This window comes from Gorilla gorilla, chromosome 16, assembly GCF_029281585.2.
Source record: "Gorilla gorilla gorilla isolate KB3781 chromosome 16, NHGRI_mGorGor1-v2.1_pri, whole genome shotgun sequence".
Taxonomy (NCBI): Eukaryota; Metazoa; Chordata; class Mammalia; order Primates; family Hominidae; genus Gorilla; species Gorilla gorilla.
The window spans coordinates 65752501-65771484 of NC_073240.2; the positions used below are offsets into that span (position 1 = coordinate 65752501).

The following is an 18984-nucleotide window of genomic DNA, read 5'->3' on the forward strand; positions in this document are numbered from 1 at the left end:
AGCTAACTAAAGCCAGAAAGTGTGCTTCTAGAGTCACCAAATGGGATAAATCATTCATAGCTTTGAAATCAGTTGCAATGCACAAACCAAACCACCATACAAATACACACATACACAGGCACACATATTCACGCGGTCATCCTCTTCTTTCCCATAGCAGTAAATAGAAAGATGTTCCTTACCAACAGTCTTCAGAATAATTCACAACCACCTCAGGATGCCAACGTGTTAAAAGTAATCTTACAAGATGGAGAGATTCCACTCCGCTGTGACTAAATTTTTGTAGAGACAAGTAATTTTAACACTTGTGCTAGTTTGGCAGTACATGAAAGGTAAAATGGATACCAAATGTTGCATCTGACCAACTGACGTCTAAGTGAAAAAAAGATCACTGCTGCAAGGGGAAAACAGCTGTGAGTGGTATGAATAGGAAAGTTTGTTCTCCTAGCTCTCTTTCATCCACCAAAGGGGTATACTTTTCCAAATCATAAGAGGAATATTCTGTATATGGCAAAGGTTAACTGAGATTGTGACCAAACTGCTCAGTACTGAATAAGAAAGAATGTGGACCATGAGCTCAAAACTGATTTGATCTCTCATGATTTTGTTCTTCACAAAAACAAAAGCACCTGTTCATGCTGGTGGGAAAAAAGCCACAATATTAGCCTTAATCTTGCCTAAGGAAACCCTCTTCAGGGTGTGCTGTGGACTCCCTGTCTTCTCTGGCCCTTGTGCTGCTGGACAATAAAAACTGCTAGTTTTGGCTGGGTGCAGTGGCTCACGCCTATAATCCCAGCACTTTGGGAGGCTGAGGCAGGTGGATCACCTGAGGTCAGGAGTTCCAGACCAGCCTGGCCAACATGGTGCAGCCCCGTCTCTACTAAAAATACAAAATTAGCTAGGCGTGGTGGCACATGCCTGTAATCCCAGCTACGCAGGAAGCTGAGGCAGAAGAAACACTTGAACCCGGGAGGCAGAGGTTGCGGTGAGCCGAGATCGCGCCATTGCACTCCAGCCTGGGCAACGAGAGCGAAACTCCATCTCAAAAAAAACAAACAAAACAACAACAACAACAAAAACAAATTAGCTGGGCGCGGTGATGGGCGCCTGTAATCCCAGCTACTTAGGAGGCTGAGGCAGGAGAATTGCTTGCACCTGGGTGGCGGAGGTTGCAGTGAGCTGAGATCACACCACCGCACTCCAGCCTGGGCGACAGAGCGAGACTCCGTCTCAAAAAAAAAAAAAAAAAAAAAGTTACTCCTTAATTTGTTGAATCTTTGTGCCAAAAGGAGCTGAACCAGTGTAGGTGGAGACAAAGGAAGCAGCATAAATGTCTAACTTATAACTCTCCAGGAAAACGAGAAGAGGAAAAATGAGACACTCCGGTCCCGCTCTGTTCCTCATCCCCTGTTTACAAACCTTACACCTGGCCCACACTCAGCAACAACAAAGACATCTGTCACTTTCAGGCCGAGGTCCTGTCTCCAAAATTACTGGCCTCTGCTCAGAGTTCTTAAAAGTTTGCTGAGAAAAAAAAAAAAAGAAAGAAAGAAAGAAAGAAATGTTCCTGGGCTGCAGTCGTGTAGCCCCAGGTTGGGTTTACAGGAGGATGCACCGGTTAAGCCCTCTGCCGCCCCGACCTCCCGCTGGAGACTCACACACAGCTCCCCGCCAGTCCCACCGGTGACAGCCACACAAAGGCAGGGTCACAAGCACACCGACCACCCCACAGCCCAGATTCGGCCCCAGACGCACACTCACAAGCGCACGTGATCACGTGCGTGGTCACATGGACCGGCCCACTCAGAAAACACTCACAAAGTCACACCAACCAAGGCAGCCACGCGCCACACACACACCTACAACCCCGCATACCGCACGCACAGCCGCTTCCCAGGGCTTCGCCCACCCTCACCTGCCGTGGCCGCCCCCACGTCCCTTCCCCTCCTTCAGGAGGCCGCTCTTCGCTCCAGTACGAGCGCGGGCCGTGGAGGCGGCTGGGCGCGGGTCGGGGCGGGCGGCGGAGCACTCGGGACCCACGGGCACAGCAGGCTGCGCGGGGCGTGCGGCAGGCGGGCCTCTGAGGGGCGGGGCGCGTGGCCGAGCGAGCTTGGGCCGCCGCGCTCCCCCCGCCCGACCGCCGCTCAGCTGGCGCGAGACTCCCGCTTCCGGGTTCTCAGAGGGCGGGGCCACGTCGCGAGGAAGGGGCGGTGCTGCGTGGCCCCGGCGGTCGCCACGGCGACGGGCGCGGGGGGAGGCTCCGTGGGAGCCTTGGCTGCCGCTGGCGTGAGGAGAGGGCTGAGTTACCTCTGGGTCAGCCTTAGTTCTGCCCTACGTACCCAGGAGGAGGAGGAGGAGGAGGTCGTCCCTGGCCCCTTGGGACCTGCTGCTTCTTTCAGTTCGCGTTTTCTCTGTCGTGTACAGCTTTGGAGGGACACCTTTGGGTTCCAGACTTTCATGAACACAACTTTGTATACTCTTTTCTTAGGAACATTTTTTTTTTCTTTGGCACAACCGTAGACGCTCTCCGTAGTCCTCCACTCAAAGCCTCCACTTCCTTTTTGACGTTCTGGGGATTTCTGGGAACATACGCCCACCCATCTTCCTGTTCCTTCATCATTTTTCCCTTAAAATCAGAGAGAATATTAATACATTTATAATCATTGTTCTTAAGGTGTTGCAGACGTCACGTCTTAAGCTGTTCCAGACGTCACGACTCCTTTTTTATTAGTAAAATATTTCTGAAATTATGATAAGGTGAATAACATGTTTTGAATTTTTTTTAGGGATCCTGCAAAAAGGTCCTATTGAAAGTGCCTCTCTCTAATATGTTTTAGGGAAAGCTTGTACCCTGTTTTAGGGCCTGTAGACTTTGCCCTTACCTAGGCAACTGTTTATGGGATTAAGGTCAGGGAAGATTCCAACTAAATTGCATCCTACTTAGTTATCACTTCTGTCCCCTGGCCCAGGAGCCTTGGGTTCCACTCTAGAACTTGGACAAATCCCAAAAGCATTTTTCAAAAGCACGGTGACATACTTACCTTTTTCTTTCTTTCTTTTTTTCTCTAAATCACTTCTTTCGGGGTTGCAACTCAGTCGCAGGAGTTCATCTTTTATTGTAAGCACCACATAGATGTATAGAGCACGTTTCCGAGGAGTATTTTATGTTGGGGGCGTTTTCTCCAATATTTGGAATCGTTTAATGGGTGGAATAACTTGCAAACTACTGGTTGTCTCTGAAACTGGTTATGGATATTCATTACATTAGTTGTCTATTTTCCCAGGTGTCTCGAAGCTTCAATCTAGAGCAAAGGGAATAGAGTGATTCAACCAGTCCATTGTAGGGGTGGGTTGCCCCTACACACCTGTGGGTCTTTCTCGTAAGGTGGAACGAGAGACTTAGGAAAGAAAAAGACACAGAGACAAAGTATAGAGAAAGAAATAAGGGGACCCGGGGGACCAGCGTTCAGCATATGGAGGATCCCGCCAGCCTCTGAGTTCCCTTAGTATTTATTGATCATTCGTGGGTGCTTAAAGAAAAGGGGGTTGTGTCAGGGTCACAAGACAATAGTGGGGAGAGGGTCAGCAGACAAACACGTGAACAAAGGTCTTTGCATCATAGACAATGTAAAGGATTAAGTGCTGTGCTTTTAGATATGCATACACATAAACATCTCAATGCTTTACAAAGCAGTATTGCTGCCCGCAGGTCCCACCTCCAGCCCTAAGGCGGTTTTTCCCTATCTCAGTAGATGGAGCATACAATCGGGTTTTATACCGAGACATTCCATTGCCCAGGGACAGGCAGGAGACAGATGCCTTCCTCTTGTCTCAACTGCAAGAGGCATGCCTTCCTCTTATACTAATCCTCCTCAGCACAGACCCTTTACGGGTGTCGGGCTGGGGGACGGTCAGGTCTTTCCCTTCCCACGAGGCCATATTTCAGACTATCACATGGGGAGAAACCTTGGACAATACCTGGCTTTCCTAGGCAGAGGTCCCTGCGGCCTTCCGCAGTTTTTGTGTCCCTGGGTACTTGAGATTAGGGAGTGGTGATGACTCTTAAGGAGCATGCTGCCTTCAAGCATCTGTTTAACAAAGCACATCTTGCACCGCCCTTAATCCATTTAACTCTGAGTTGACACAGCACATGTTTCAGAGAGCAGGGGGTTGGGGGTAAGGTTATAGATTAACAGAATCTCAAGGCAGAGGAATTTTTCTTAGTACATAACAAAATGGAGTCTCCTATGTCTACTTCTTTCTATACAGACACAGCAACAATCTGATCTCTCTTGCTTTTCCCCACATTTCCCCCTTTTCTTTTCGACAAAACCGCCATCGTCATCATGGCCCGTTCTCGATGGTCGCTGTCTCTTCGGAGCTGTTGGGTACACCTGCAGACTAACAACAGACAAAACAGGCACACAAGGATTAATATGAGATTTATAATCGTAGTACTTCCGATGGTCTTAACCCAAGTGACAGGGTTAAGATTTGCGAGGCCATCAGCAACTCCTGCAATTGCCTCAGTTCCTGGCACCAGATTTAAATGGGCTTTTGATGCTTCGAAAATTTGTTCTTTTAATTTGGAAATGTCTAAAGTGAGATTATCTTCTCTTCCCTGTAGATGGCGTCTAACCATGTCCCAGTGATGCTCAGACTCATTATAAATTTGGGGTGTAATGCAAAAGTCTGACGTATTCCAGTCACACTGTAACTGGAAACGATGTTCTAAGCTCATGAGTCTGTCTCCCATCCAAATGACAGTTTGTCTAAGATCATTAATTTGATTTGCCAATTTTTGATCAATACTAGATTGCGAATTCCACAATCTTGTAGAATTTTTTTGCCAATCATTAACAAAGTTTACCGACTGAACAGAAGAGTGCAATGCAACTCCTGCCACAGCAGCCGTAGCTGTGACTGCAATTAATCCCATAATCACTGCAATTAAAGTAAAAATGAATCTTTTGGATCTATTTAAAACACCTTTTAATACTTCAGTCAAAATATGGACGGATGGCGAGGCCTCCCACGGTCGGTCCATGGACACAGGGATCCACACGCCCTCTCTTGCTCTCACCAGCAGAATACGGTGTTGCCAATTAAAAGTTGAATCAATGCAAGTAAACAATCTACAATTTTCACAGGTTATAGTCTGGGAGTCTGGTTTAATAACTATATTTCCTACAACTAGCATATAAGGGGGCTTTACGCAACTTTGTAAAGGAACTGTTAGACTGGAATTTAGGTCGATAGTATAAAATGGCTTACGATCTCTTGTTTCTATAGTTTGATTTCCAGACCAAATTCTAATGTGGTGTGAGGCCACAGTAAGCCTCCATAATTCTGGATGTTCAGGACCAGAAACAGGACTTATTATTTTTGGTCTTGGGGTAGAGATTCCTTTTTCTCCCCATTCCCAAGGGTAGAAGGACTGTAATTTTTTATACTTATGTTTGTCTAAACTTTCTGTTAAGTCACTATCAACAGCTGGACTCACTTGTGTACTTGGGCATGACTGAGTTTGTCCTGAGCAATTGTGGTAGAATTGACCTCGAGGTGCCCAATCTATAATAGTTCCGAATTCATTGTTTTGTAATATCACCGCACTATTGGCCACACATTCTTCCCAAACTAAAACTTCTGTATTTTTTGATTCTTTGGGAATTTCCTTGGGGCAAGGTTTCCCTTTAGGTCTAAATTTTAATGATCTTTGATAAGAAAAGTCTTGTAAATAATTTACCCGTGGCCTGAGTGACATCCCGCTTACCATGTGATAAGTGAATCTACTGATGGGACTGACAGTAGGTACTTCTACCAACCAATTTTGGACTGCAGGCATTAAACATCCTGGTGCTCTCCCTAGGCAAATAGGAGGATAACGATACCCAATGGAAATATTTATCATCATCCCTTCTTCCTCAGGTTTGGCAGGGCAGCGATCATCTGTGGGGCCAGGTACCCATACACTATCATTAACATATACTTCTGTAGGATTATCCATCCATGTGACTGGTGTTACCATCTCCGTGGAGGCGCTTTTCTTTGCATCTCTGATGGGTTCATTGTAGAACTTCAAATGTCTAGTGGGTATCCAAACAGGAAGCTGATTTTCTCCTGGTGAAACACAAGCAAAACCTCTCCCCCACGTTATCACCTTCCCTATTTCCCATGTCTTATTTTTATTATCTCTCCACCAAATTAGTTTTCCTTCATGTGGGCTGTTCTTTTTACCAGTAAGATGTTGTTCTGCAGAAGTAGTAGTCTGATTTCTATAAATGTTTAAAAAATTTAAAGTATAGAGTGCTAGATTAAGTTGCATCTGAGGAGTGGTACACTCCTTACTGTCTCCCCCTTCTTTTTGTTTAACTAATTGAGTTTTGAGTGTTCTATTAGTTCTTTCAACTATGGCCTGTCCTTGGGAATTATAGGGAATTCCTGTTGTATGTGAAATTTTCCACTGACTTAAGAACTTTTGGAAAGCTTTACTACAATATCCTGGTCCATTGTCAGTTTTGATTTTTTCTGGAACTCCCATTACAGCAAAACAAGACAATAAATGTTTTTTAACATGGGAAGTACTTTCTCCTGTTTGGCAAGTTGCCCATATGAAATGTGAATAAGTATCAACTGTTACATGAACATATGATAATCTTCCAAATGAAGGTACATGCGTGACATCCATTTGCCATAATGCATTAGGACACAAACCTCTGGGATTAACTCCTGCCTCTTGAGTGGGCAGGTGTAAGACTTGACACTGGGTGCAATGTTGTACAATATCTTTTGCCTGTTTCCATGTGACATCAAATTTGTTTTTTAATCCTGCTGCATTTACATGAGTCAAAGCATGAAGTTCTTTTGCTTTTATGAATGCAGATGATACCAGTAAGTCAGCTTGTTCATTTGCTTTAGTCAAAGGCCCTGGTAAATTAGTGTGTGCTCGAATATGAGTAATATAAAATGGGAAATTTCTTTTTCTTACAGTTTGTTGTAATAAATTGAATAGCTGGTTTAACTGATCATCCATGCTATATTTAATTAGAGCTGTCTCAACATCCCTTGTAGCCTGTACTACATATGCAGAATCTGATATAATATTGATAGGTTGGTCAAAATCTTGTAACACTGTAATGACTGCAACCAACTCTGCTCTTTGAGCCGATTGATATGGAGTTTTGATTACTCGTTCTTTCGGCCCTGTATAAGCCGCTTTTCCATTGCTGGAACCATCAGTAAATACTGTTAGAGCATTTTCTAAAGGTTCATGTCTGGTAATTTTAGGTAGAATCCAAGTGGTCAATTTTAAGAACTGGAAGATTTTCGTTTTTGGGTAATGATTATCAATTATTCCCACAAAATTAGCAAGACCAATCTGCCATGCACCAGAATTGATAAAGGCTTGTCTAACTTGTTCCTTGGTTAAAGGGACAACTATTTTGTCTGGGTCATTTCCACATAATTTTATTATTCGTAATCTTGTCTGACCGATTAATGTAGCCATTTGATCCAAGTACAATGTAAAAGTCTTAACTGTACTGTGAGGAAGGAATGACCACTCCACAAGATCAGTATTTTGAATAATGATGCCTGTTGGAGAATGTGCAGTGGCAAAAATCAAAAGTTGGAGTGGAGCTAAAGGATCTATTCTATTTATTTGCGCTGACTGAATTTTTTCTTCCACTAATTTAATTTCTTTTGTTGCCTCTGGGGTTAACATTCTTTTACTATTTAAGTCTGAGTCTCCTCTTAAGATAGAGAACAAATTTGACATGGCATAAGTAGGAATGCCTAGAGTTGGCCGAATCCAATTAATATCTCCCAGCAATTTTTGAAAATCATTTAGTGTTTTTAATGTGTCTTTTCTTATTTCTATTTTTTGTGGCTTAATTTTTCTATTTTCTATCTGCATCCCTAAATAATGAAAAGGAGTAGAGGTTTGGATCTTATCAGATGCTATTGCCAGTCCTGCGTTGGCAACCTCTGCTTGCAGAAATGTATAACAGTCAATTAATTTATCTTTCGTTTCTGCAGCACATAAAATATCATCAATATAATGAATAATATAACAGTCTGAAAACTTGTCTCTAACTGGTTGAAGAGCTCGACCTACAAAATTCTGACAAATAGTTGGACTATTAAGCATTCCCTGAGGTAGTACTTTCCACTGAAACCTGGTGGCTGGTTCTTTATTATTTATGGCTGGTATAGTAAAGGCAAATTTTTCGCAATCCTGCTCCGCCAGAGGGATGGTAAAAAAGCAATCCTTTAGATCGATTATAATTAAAGGCCAGTCTTTTGGGATCATGGCCGGAGAGGGCAACCCAGGTTGGAGAGGACCCATGGGTTGAATTACGGCATTTACGGCCCTTAAGTCAGTTAACATACGCCATTTGCCTGATTTCTTCTGAATTACAAACACAGGAGAATTCCAAGGCGAGAATGAAGGCTCAATATGACCCTTTTCTAACTGTTCATTTGCTAATAAATGTAAAGCCTCCAGTTTTTGTTTTGGTAGCGGCCACTGATTTACCCACACCGGTTTTTCTGTTTTCCAAGTTAATGGTATGGGTTTAGGAGGCTCTACAGTGGCCGCCCCTAAAAAGGATACCCTATTCCTTCTCTTTCTTGATTTATTTTAGCCTCAACTGGAACTTTAATGCCGTCTTCATTTTTTCCTAGTCCCTTTCCTGGTATATATCCCATCTTGGACATGATTTTTTGACTCGTGGGGCTATATAATGGAGCGGGCATGGTGATTTCCGCACCCCATTGTTGTAATAAATCTCGACCCCACAGATTAAGAGGAATTGAAGTAATCATTGGCTGAACAGTACTTTCTTGATTATCTGGCCCTAAGCAATGTAAAATCTCAGTACTTTGATACACTTCTGAGGCTGTGCCTATGCCGACAAGTCCTGTAACAGCCCTTTGTTTAGGCCAATTTTTTGGCCACTGATTTAAAGTAATGATAGAGACATCTGCTCCAGTGTCTACCAACCCTTCAAACTGTTTTCCTTGAATAATGGCCTTACACACAGGTCTGTTCTCTGAGACCTGACTTGCCCAATATGCAGCTTTTTCTGTCGGATCGGTGCTTCCAAACCCTCCTATTCTTTTTATTTCACTATTTCCACCCTTAATATATGGCAGGAGTAATAATTGAGCAATCCTGTCTCCTGGACTGGCACTCCAAGGAATTGAAGAGCTAATAACCAATTGAATTTCGCCTTTATAGTCTGAATCAACCACGCCAGTATGAATTTGAACTCCTTTTAGATTTAGACTTGATCTTCCTAAGATTAGTCCTACAGTCCCCTCAGGCAGAGGGCCATATACCCCTGTGGGGATTTTTTGTGGGGGCTCCCCTGGAAGCAGAGAGACTGCTTGTAGAGTACATAAATCTACTGCTACACTGCCGCTTGTGGCGGGGGACAATTGTTGTATTGTGGTAACTGGCTTATTCCCTGAAACACTTGGGACAGTGGGGGTTGTTGTCCCTGAAAACCCTGAGGAACAAATGGCTGAATTGGGAATGCCCCAGTTTGTTGTGGGGCCTGAGGCTGGCCCCTTTGCTCGTTTCCCGACAATGGTTGCCCATTTTTATTAAATTTAGAATGACATTGACTAGCCCAATGTTTTCCTTTTTTACATCTTGGACATAAGTCAGGTGGCTCTCTACCTGTTGGAGTTGCTTGAATAGTTATATTCTGTTTATTTAAGACTGGGCAATTCTTTTTTAAGTGACCAATTTGGCCACAATTATAACATTTTCCTCCAAATGTTCTAACTTGTCCTCCTAAAACAACTCCTGTTATTGCTTGAGCCATAAGCATAGCTTTATGCATAGCTCCTCCGATTCCATCACAGGCTTTTACATATTCTGAGATTACATCTGATCCTGCAGGAACCTTTCCTTTTAATGGCTTAATGGCTGATTGACACTCAGGATTGGCGTTTTCATATGCCATCAACTCCACTATGACCTTACGGGCTTTTTCATCGGCAATTGACTTTTGAGCAACATCTTGGAGCCTTGCCACAAAATCAGGGTAGGGCTCTTTTGAACCTTGTCTTACTGTATTAAATGAGGGGCAGGCGCTTCCTGGGTCTTGGATTTTTTCCCAGGCTCTAAGGCAGATAGCTCTAACTTGCTCAATGGCCTCATTTTGCATTAATGCTTGTTGACTAATAGTACTCCAATTTTGACCTGTTCCTAATAGTTGATCTGCATCTATGTTAACTGGAGGATTGGCAGCCCTATTTCTTCGGACCTGTTCTTGTACCCCATCAATCCACCAAGTCTTAAATTGTAAAAATTGAGAGGGTGAGAGAGACGATTTTGCCAGAATCTCCCAATCATAAGGAATGAGTCTATGTCCATGAGCAATGGAATCTAATAATGTCCTCATATAAGGGGAGTTGGGTCCATACTGTTTTACTCCCTCTTTCATATCTTTTAGCATTTTTATCGAAAAAGACTTGTATCTGGCCTCAACTGTGAGAGGTTCTCCCTCTTGGGCTCCTTCTCCAGGTGGCATCGGTTCTAACGTTACTGGGAATTGCCACGCCTCAGTATCTCCTTCCTTTCTTGATTTATCAATAATTTCATGTAATTCACTACCCTGTCTACTAGGTGGTGCCGTAGGATCAAGTCTCCTAGTGGGCGGCTGAGGGTACGGCACCCTGCCCTGTGGTGCTGGGGGCATTCCTGGATATCCATACTGACTTTCTGGGGGTGGCCGATACTGAAGTTCAGCCGGCGGCCAGTATTGATAAGCTACTGGCGGTTGGGTCTTATTTTCTTTAACCTGCGTTTGAGGTTGTAATCTTACAGGCACCTGACCTGCTGGAAGAGGACTTGGCCCTCGTGGTTTAGACTCTGATGGCCCCACTAATTCTGGACCTTTTCCTTCTAATTTTAATGTTTCAGGATATATCACCTCCTGTAATTGATTATAGTCAACATTTTGCGTTGACTGAGCCATTACCGGCTCTGCTACATATTCGCAATGTAAACCTTCCCTTTCTTTCTGGGATTTTTTCCTTGTCTTTTCATTACAATCTATTAAACAGCTTCCAGGGGCGTCAGAAACTGAGACGCTATCTTCTTCTGTTTGAAATGGTTCTAAAGCTGCTTTAATAATGGCCCAATCATTCCATACTGTAAGTGGAATGATATTACCCTTCCTACATGCTTGTTTTAGTTCCTTACCAATTCTTTTCCAGTCTTTTAGATCTAAAGTTCCTTGTTCTGGAAACCATGGGCAAAATTGTTCTATTATTTGAAATAGCTTGATTAGATTTTTTGTAGATACTTTAACTCCCCCTCTTTTTAAAAGAATTTTAATAAAGCTGAGATAAGAGGCATATTTACTTTTAATTTTACTTTTAGTTTGCCCCATTATCACCCTAGCTTCTTCCGAGCGCACAAGCTTACCGTACGGCTGACTGTAGATGTACTCGGGATCTCTCGTCGACTTGTCCTCAATGACCACGCTCGAGCGTACCTTCACCCTAGAGAAAAGCCTCCACGTTGGGCACCAGATGTAGGGGTGGGTTGCCCCTACACACCTGTGGGTCTTTCTCGTAAGGTGGAACGAGAGACTTAGGAAAGAAAAAGACACAGAGACAAAGTATAGAGAAAGAAATAAGGGGACCCGGGGGACCAGCGTTCAGCATATGGAGGATCCCGCCAGCCTCTGAGTTCCCTTAGTATTTATTGATCATTCGTGGGTGCTTAAAGAAAAGGGGGTTGTGTCAGGGTCACAAGACAATAGTGGGGAGAGGGTCAGCAGACAAACACGTGAACAAAGGTCTTTGCATCATAGACAATGTAAAGGATTAAGTGCTGTGCTTTTAGATATGCATACACATAAACATCTCAATGCTTTACAAAGCAGTATTGCTGCCCGCAGGTCCCACCTCCAGCCCTAAGGCGGTTTTTCCCTATCTCAGTAGATGGAGCATACAATCGGGTTTTATACCGAGACATTCCATTGCCCAGGGACAGGCAGGAGACAGATGCCTTCCTCTTGTCTCAACTGCAAGAGGCATGCCTTCCTCTTATACTAATCCTCCTCAGCACAGACCCTTTACGGGTGTCGGGCTGGGGGACGGTCAGGTCTTTCCCTTCCCACGAGGCCATATTTCAGACTATCACATGGGGAGAAACCTTGGACAATACCTGGCTTTCCTAGGCAGAGGTCCCTGCGGCCTTCCGCAGTTTTTGTGTCCCTGGGTACTTGAGATTAGGGAGTGGTGATGACTCTTAAGGAGCATGCTGCCTTCAAGCATCTGTTTAACAAAGCACATCTTGCACCGCCCTTAATCCATTTAACTCTGAGTTGACACAGCACATGTTTCAGAGAGCAGGGGGTTGGGGGTAAGGTTATAGATTAACAGAATCTCAAGGCAGAGGAATTTTTCTTAGTACATAACAAAATGGAGTCTCCTATGTCTACTTCTTTCTATACAGACACAGCAACAATCTGATCTCTCTTGCTTTTCCCCACAGTCCATTAGCACATGATTAGCCCATAAATAATAGGTACTAAATGTATATTGATTGTAATCCCAGCACTTTGGGTGGCCAAGGTGGACGGATCGCTTGATCCCAGGAGTTCGAGACTAGCCTGGGCAACCTGGGAGACCCTGTCTGTACAAAAAAATACAAAAATTAGCCGGGCGTGGTGGCGCACGCCTGTAGTCCCCGCTACTCAGGAGGCTGAGATGGGAGAATCTGTTAAGCCCAGATGTCGAAGCCACTGCACCACACCCTAGGTGACAAAGCGAGAGACCTCGTCTGCTCCCACCAAAAAACTATATTGAATGAATTAATGAGTGGAATAAATAAATCTATCTCCATTTCCACATTTGTTCCTAAAGCTGTATTCCTTAGACCCCATCCCTAGACCCTATTTAGGAACAGCTTTAATGAGACCTAATATATGGATATACCCATATGTTAAAAGTCATTGTTCTGTTAGTGTGGTAGTAAACTTTGACAATTGACAATAAAAAAATCGCTATGTAGATATGTTTTGTTACATATCAACTTTTATTACAATGTAGACCAATCCAAAAATAATAAATGTTTTACTTCTTTCAGAAAGGGAAACCATGGTCATGTTTGTGTCCTCAGTTGTTCCATAACACATGGCAAGCACATTGTCCCTTTCCTAATCCCAACAAAGAACATTTAATATCTGTGAATTCCAGCTGAATTGTAATGCACAAATGCAGGCAGCAAACTTTTGATTCAGGCAGGTCCCAGTGCAGGCTGACCTGGTAGACATGGCTGTAAGGATTTGCAGCTGTTGTGGCTGGGGTCTGCCAGATGGTTCCCACAGCACCAATTCATCTGTGAGAATCTCACAGAAAAACTGGAATGTTCACAAAATATGCTGTGAACACCAAGCAAAGTAAACAGATGGCCAGCTGGCTCTCAGAATTACCCAAACCCGAGCTCTGTCCCTCTTAATTTATCTTTTCACAGGATAATATTTGTTTGAAAACACACAAAATAATCCCAGATCCAGAAATATCTCTATGCATGTGTATACATAAGTGAATGCACTTTTTTTTTTTTTTTTTGAGACGGAGTCTTGCTCTGTTGCCAGGCTGGATTGCAGTGGCACATCTCAGCTCATTGCAACCTCCGCCTCCCGGATTCAAGCGATTCTCCTGCCTCAGCCTCCTGAGTAGCTGGGTCTACAGGTGCCTGCCACCACACCCAGCTAATTTTTGTATTTTTAGTAGAGACGGGGTTTCACCATGTTGGCCAGGATGGTCTTGATCTCTTGACTTCGTGATCCTCCCGCCTCGGCCTCCCAAAGTGCTGGGATTACAGGCGTGAGCCACTGTGCCCAGCTGTGAATGCACTTTTTAAAATGTTTGGAGAGGTATGTACCAAACAGCTAAGTGATTACCTCGGAGGAGGAACTGGGGATGGAGGGAGTGGTGAAGAACTTTGACTTTGGATTTAATAGTTGAGTTTATATTAAAATGTATTCATGTATTATCTGTGTGATCAAAATAATTAAAAGCAGCCAGGCATAGTGGCTCATACCTGTAATCCCAGCACTGAGGGAAGCCCAGGCGGGTGGATCACCTGAGGTCAGGAGTTCGAGACCAGCCTGGCCAACATGGCAAAACCCCCATCTCTACTAAAAATACAAAAATTAGCCGGGTGTGGTGGTGCACACCTGTAATCCCAGCTACTGGGGAGGCTGAGGCAGGATAATCACTTGAACCCACCTGGGAGGCGGCAGTTGCAGTAAGCTGAGATCATGCCACTGCACTCCAGACTGGGTGACAGAGTGAGACTCTGTCTCAAATAATAATAATATTAATAATAATTAAAAGCAACTATATTTCTGTAATTCCTCTGCTATAAATCCTTCAATAGCTCCCCACTGCCTTCAAGCTAAAGTTCAAGGTATGCAGAGTAGAGCAGGTCTGGCTCTTGACTCAGATCTCTGTGGGGCCAAAGTGCTCTAGTCATACCAACTGCTTGAAGGGCCCCAAACACCTCCTGATGTCTCAGGAAGCCTCTAGGCTTTTGTATATGCCTTCCTTCCATTTAGAATGCCTCCCTCCAGTGCACCCATTAGAGTGAAAACATTTATTTTACCCCCAGGAACCACGGATGTGTAAAAAAGTGAAAGAGAAACAAAACACTTGCTTTTTCAGACTAATACTAATTCTTGGAATACCATCCCCTTAAAGCTTTATAGGGTACAGTCGACTGCAGTGTTATATACCAAATTATGCTGAGACCCAAGATTGAAAATGAATGCTGTTTCCTCATTGCCAGACCAAGTCTATGTAAAATGTATACTGCACTGGATTGGAGGAATCAGACACAAAGTGGGTATTCAGGAACTGGCTTAGAAAAATGCTGATGTGGCTATTTTAGAGGTTACTACCTAAAGGCATTATCAAACAGAAGTTATATATAGTTATTTTTAATTAATAATGTATTAGTTGTCATCTAGGAGTTCAGAAACCTGAGTTTTATCTTTGAGCAAAACATATCCTCTGCTAGGTCTGGTTTCCTTCTCTGTAAAATGAGGCCAAGGTTAAACTAAATTATCTGTAAGTTCTTTCCAATTCTAAGATTTTAGATTTTATAAATTTATAAGAGATATGTCAAAGAATCTTTACAGCTGGGCGTGGTGGCTCACGCCTGTAATCCCAGCACTTTGGGAGGTTGAGGCAGGTGGATCACCTGAAGTTGGGAGTTCAAGACCAGCCTGACCAACATGGAGAAACGCTGTCTCTACTAAAAATACAAAATTAGCCAGGGTGGTGGCATGTGCCTGTAATCCCAGCTACTCAGGGGGCTGAGGCAGGAGAATCGCTTGAACCCGGGAGGCAGAGATTGCGGTGAGCCGAGATCGCACCATTGCACTCCAGCCTGGGCAAAAAGAGCAAAACTCCATCTCAAAAAAAAAAAAAAGGATCTTTACAGCAGTCTTTCCTCAAAGCTGCCCTTGTCTGATAATATTCCTCCTCCTTCTTGCTTCCAATCAAACTTAAAAAAAAAAACAAAAACAAAAAAAAAAAACAGGCCAGGCACGGTGGCTCATGCCTGTAATCCCAGCACTTTGGGAGGCCGAGGTGGGTGGATCACGAGGTCAGGAGATTGAGACCATCCTGGCTAACACGGTGACACCCCGTCTCTCCTAAAAATACAAAAGATAGCCGGGTGTAGTGGCGGGCGCTTGTGGTCCCAGCTACTCGGGAGGCTAAGGCAGGAGAACGGTGTGAACCCAGGAGGCGGAGATTGCAGTGAGCCGAGAGAGCGCCACTGCACTCCAGCCTGGGCGAAAGAGCAAGACTCCATCTCAAAAAACAAAAAACAAAAAACAAAACAGCCTACACACAAAAATGCTTATTTAACGGAAGCAGTATTTTAATCTCTCAGAAAAGTTAATATTTGTCCATTAACTTTTTAGAATAAAAGTTTCTAAGCAAAGGTACCGCATATTTTGTATCATCTGTCAACCTAGTATCTCAATGTTTCAACAATGTAAACAATGTAAATAATTAATGTAAATAACAATGGATAATCTACCTTCTGGTAGAAGAGCAGCAATAAAAATTAGTGGAAAGCAAGAGCTGCACTTCTTTACTACAAAAGATAGCTTCTATCTGTAGTGTCTTAGAAAACTTTATAAATCTTAGAGGTAAAAAAAGACAGTGATTAGCTGGACATGGTGGTGCATACTTGTAGTCCCAGCTATTTGGGAAGTTGAGGCAGGAGGATACTTGAGCCCAGGAATTTGAGGCTATGTGTGTGATCATTGTGCCTATGAATAGCTACTGCACTCCAGCCTGGGCAGTGTAGTGAGATCCTGTCTCTAAAAAAAATAAAAATAAAAAAAAAAGACTGATGAAATAGTAACTAAAATAAAATATTTTTGAAATTGTCTAGCATAGTACCTGCATATAATGGGCATTCAATTGGCAAGTGTTCCCATTTCTTTTTTTCTGAGCACCAAAGCCAAACACATTAAATTCCCTAATCAAGGATAAAAATATTTGCAAATAGACTCATGGCAATAGATTGGTTAGGCACACTGATTGGAATCTAGGTTACCAGGGCATACATTCCAGCTCCACCGCTGAGTAGCTATTTAAAATTCTGGAAAAATGAGGATCAATAACAGTATCTGCTTCACTTGGTTATTGTAAAGATAAAATGAGACAGTCCAGGTCAAGTCCTTACACACATGGCTAGCCCTCAAAAAATGTTAGCTAATAATAGTGATATTGAGAACCTACTGTGTTTCTTCAGACACTGTGCTAGGTGAGTTCTTTTTTTTTTTTTTTTTGAGATGGAGTCTCACTCTGTCACCCAGGGTGGAGTGCAGTGGCTTGATCTCGGCTCGCTGCAACCTCTGCCTCCCGGCTTCAAGCGATTCTCCTGCCTCAGCCTCCCGAGTAGCTGGGATTACAGGCATGCACCACCATGCCCAGCTAATTTTTGTATTTTTAGTAGAGATAGAGTTTTGCCATGTTGGCCAGACTAGTCTCGAACTCCTGACCTCAAGTGATCCTCCCGCGTAGACCTCCCGAAGTGCTGGGATTATAGGTGTGAGCCACCACGCCTAACCAAGTATATTATTTCTATTCCTCATGACAATCTTTGCAAAGTAGGTACAATTTTAATTTCATGGATAGGGCAATACATGGAGAGGCTCAGTAACCAGCCTAGGCTTACAGTCAGTGGCAGGGCTAGGCTCATGCGAGGTTTGTTGACTCTAAGACTCTGCCCCACAAAGTCATATATTTTCACCTTGAAATTGTTTGATAAATATAAAGAAAAATGGTGAAAATAGGTTGAACTGACTTAAATACAAAGTATAAAGCAACAAACATCCTTTTGGTAGCTATTCTTGAGAACTCAATTTTATGCTCAGAAATGTTTCTTTTGTCTCCCAAACCAAATGAAGAATAAAATCCTTCTTTAAAACAAAATCTCCTGTAGTCTTCGGGTTCTAATCCTAGTATTGTCACTACCTTGCTGTTGCTAGGCCCCTGTTTCATCATCTCTAAAAAGAAATTTTGCCCTCTCCCTCTCCTGCTCCCGCTCCCGCTCCTGCTCCCTCTCCCTCTCCCTCTCCCTCTCCCTCTCCCCACGGTCTCCCTTTCCCTCTCTTTCCGCGGTCTCCCTCTGATGCCGAGCCGAAGCTGGACGGCACTGCTGCCATCTCAGCTCACTGCAACCTCCCTGCCTGGTTCTCCTGCCTCAGCCTGCCGAGTGCCTGCGATTGCAGGCGCGCGCCGCCACGCCTGACTGGTTTTCATATTTTTTTGGTGGAGACGGGGTTTTGCTGCGTCGGCCGGGCTGGTCTCCAGCTCCTAACCGCGAGTGATCTGCTAGCCTCGGCCTCCCGAGGTGCCGGGATTGCAGACGGAGTCTCGTTAACTCGGTGCTCAATGGCGCCCATGCTGGAGTGCAGTGGCGTGATCTCGGCTCGCTACAACCACCTCCCAGCCGCCTGCCTTGGCCCCCCAAAGTGCCGAGATTGCAGCCTCTGCCCGGCCACCACCCCGTCTGGGAAGTGAGGAGCGTCTCCGCCTGGCCGCCCATCGTCTGGGATGTGAGGAGCCCCTCTGCCTGGCTGCCCAGTCTGGAAAGTGAGGAGCGTCTCTGCCCGGCCACCATCCCATCTAGGAAGTGAGGAGCGCCTCTTCCCGGCCGCCATCACATCTGGGAGGTGAGGGGCGTCTCTGCCCGGCCGCCCATCGTCTGCGATGAGGGGAGCACCTCTGCCCTGCCGCCCCGTCCGGGATGTGACGAGCGTCTCTGCCCCGCCGCCCCGTCTGAGAAGTGAGGAGACCCTCTGCCTGGCAGCTGCCCCGTCTGAGAAGTGAGGAGCCCCTCCGCCCAGCAGCCACCCCCGTCTAGGAAGTGAGGAGCGTCTCCGCCCGGCAGCCACCTCGTCCGGGAGGGAGGTGGGGGGGTCAGCCCCCTGCCCGGCCAGCCGCCCCGTCCGGGAGGGAGGTGGGGGAATCAGCCCCCCGCCCGGCCAGCCGCCCTGTCCGGGAGGTGAGGGGCGCCTCTGCCCGGCCACCCCTACTGGGAAGTGAGGAGCCCCTCTGCCCGGCCAGCCGCCCAGTCCGGGAGGGAGGTGGGGGGGTCAGCCCCCCGCCTGGCCAGCCGCCCCGTCCGGGAGGTGAGGGGCGCCTCTGCCCGGCCGCCCCTACTGGGAGGTGAGGAGCCCCTCTGCCCGGCCACCACCCCGTCTGGGAGGTGTACCCAACAGCTCATTGAGAACGGGCCATGATGACAATGGCGGTTTTGTGGAATATAAAAGGGGGAAAGGTGGGGAAAAGATTGAGAAATCGGATGGTTGCTATGTCTGTGTAGAGAGAGGTAGACATGGGAGACTTTTCATTTTGTTCTGTAGTAAGAAAAATTCTTCTGCCTTGGGATCCTGTTGATCTGTGACCTTACCCCCAACCCTA

At 45.0% G+C, this 18984-nt stretch overlaps 2 protein-coding genes across 9 annotated transcripts in view; both read right to left on the minus strand.

Annotated features, from left to right (window-relative positions):
• SPG21 (SPG21 abhydrolase domain containing, maspardin) overlaps positions 1–2198 on the minus strand; it is a 26136-nt gene extending 23938 nt beyond the window's left edge. Inside the window, exons 1-3 of one of the 8 annotated variants that reach the window (XM_031002307.3) lie at positions 1916–2193; positions 1420–1524; positions 183–272 (exon numbers count right to left, since the gene is read on the minus strand). The gene's annotated coding sequence lies outside the window, so the exon portion shown is untranslated. Of the gene's footprint in view, positions 1–182; positions 1525–1658; positions 1866–1915 lie in introns of those variants that run through there. The other 7 variants (XM_063698611.1, XM_031002308.3, XM_055362601.2 and 4 more) reach the window with 7 other exon arrangements.
• Positions 2199–3428: 1230 nt separating this feature from the next.
• Positions 3429–11672, minus strand: LOC134757253 (endogenous retrovirus group K member 7 Env polyprotein-like; the record flags this gene model as incomplete). Its single annotated transcript, XM_063698612.1, has 2 exons — positions 3429–6120; positions 11444–11672. Coding segments are annotated over 2 exons (2088 nt in total), but the record flags the coding sequence as incomplete, so codon positions are not given.
• Between the last annotated feature and the right edge of the window lie 7312 nt (positions 11673–18984).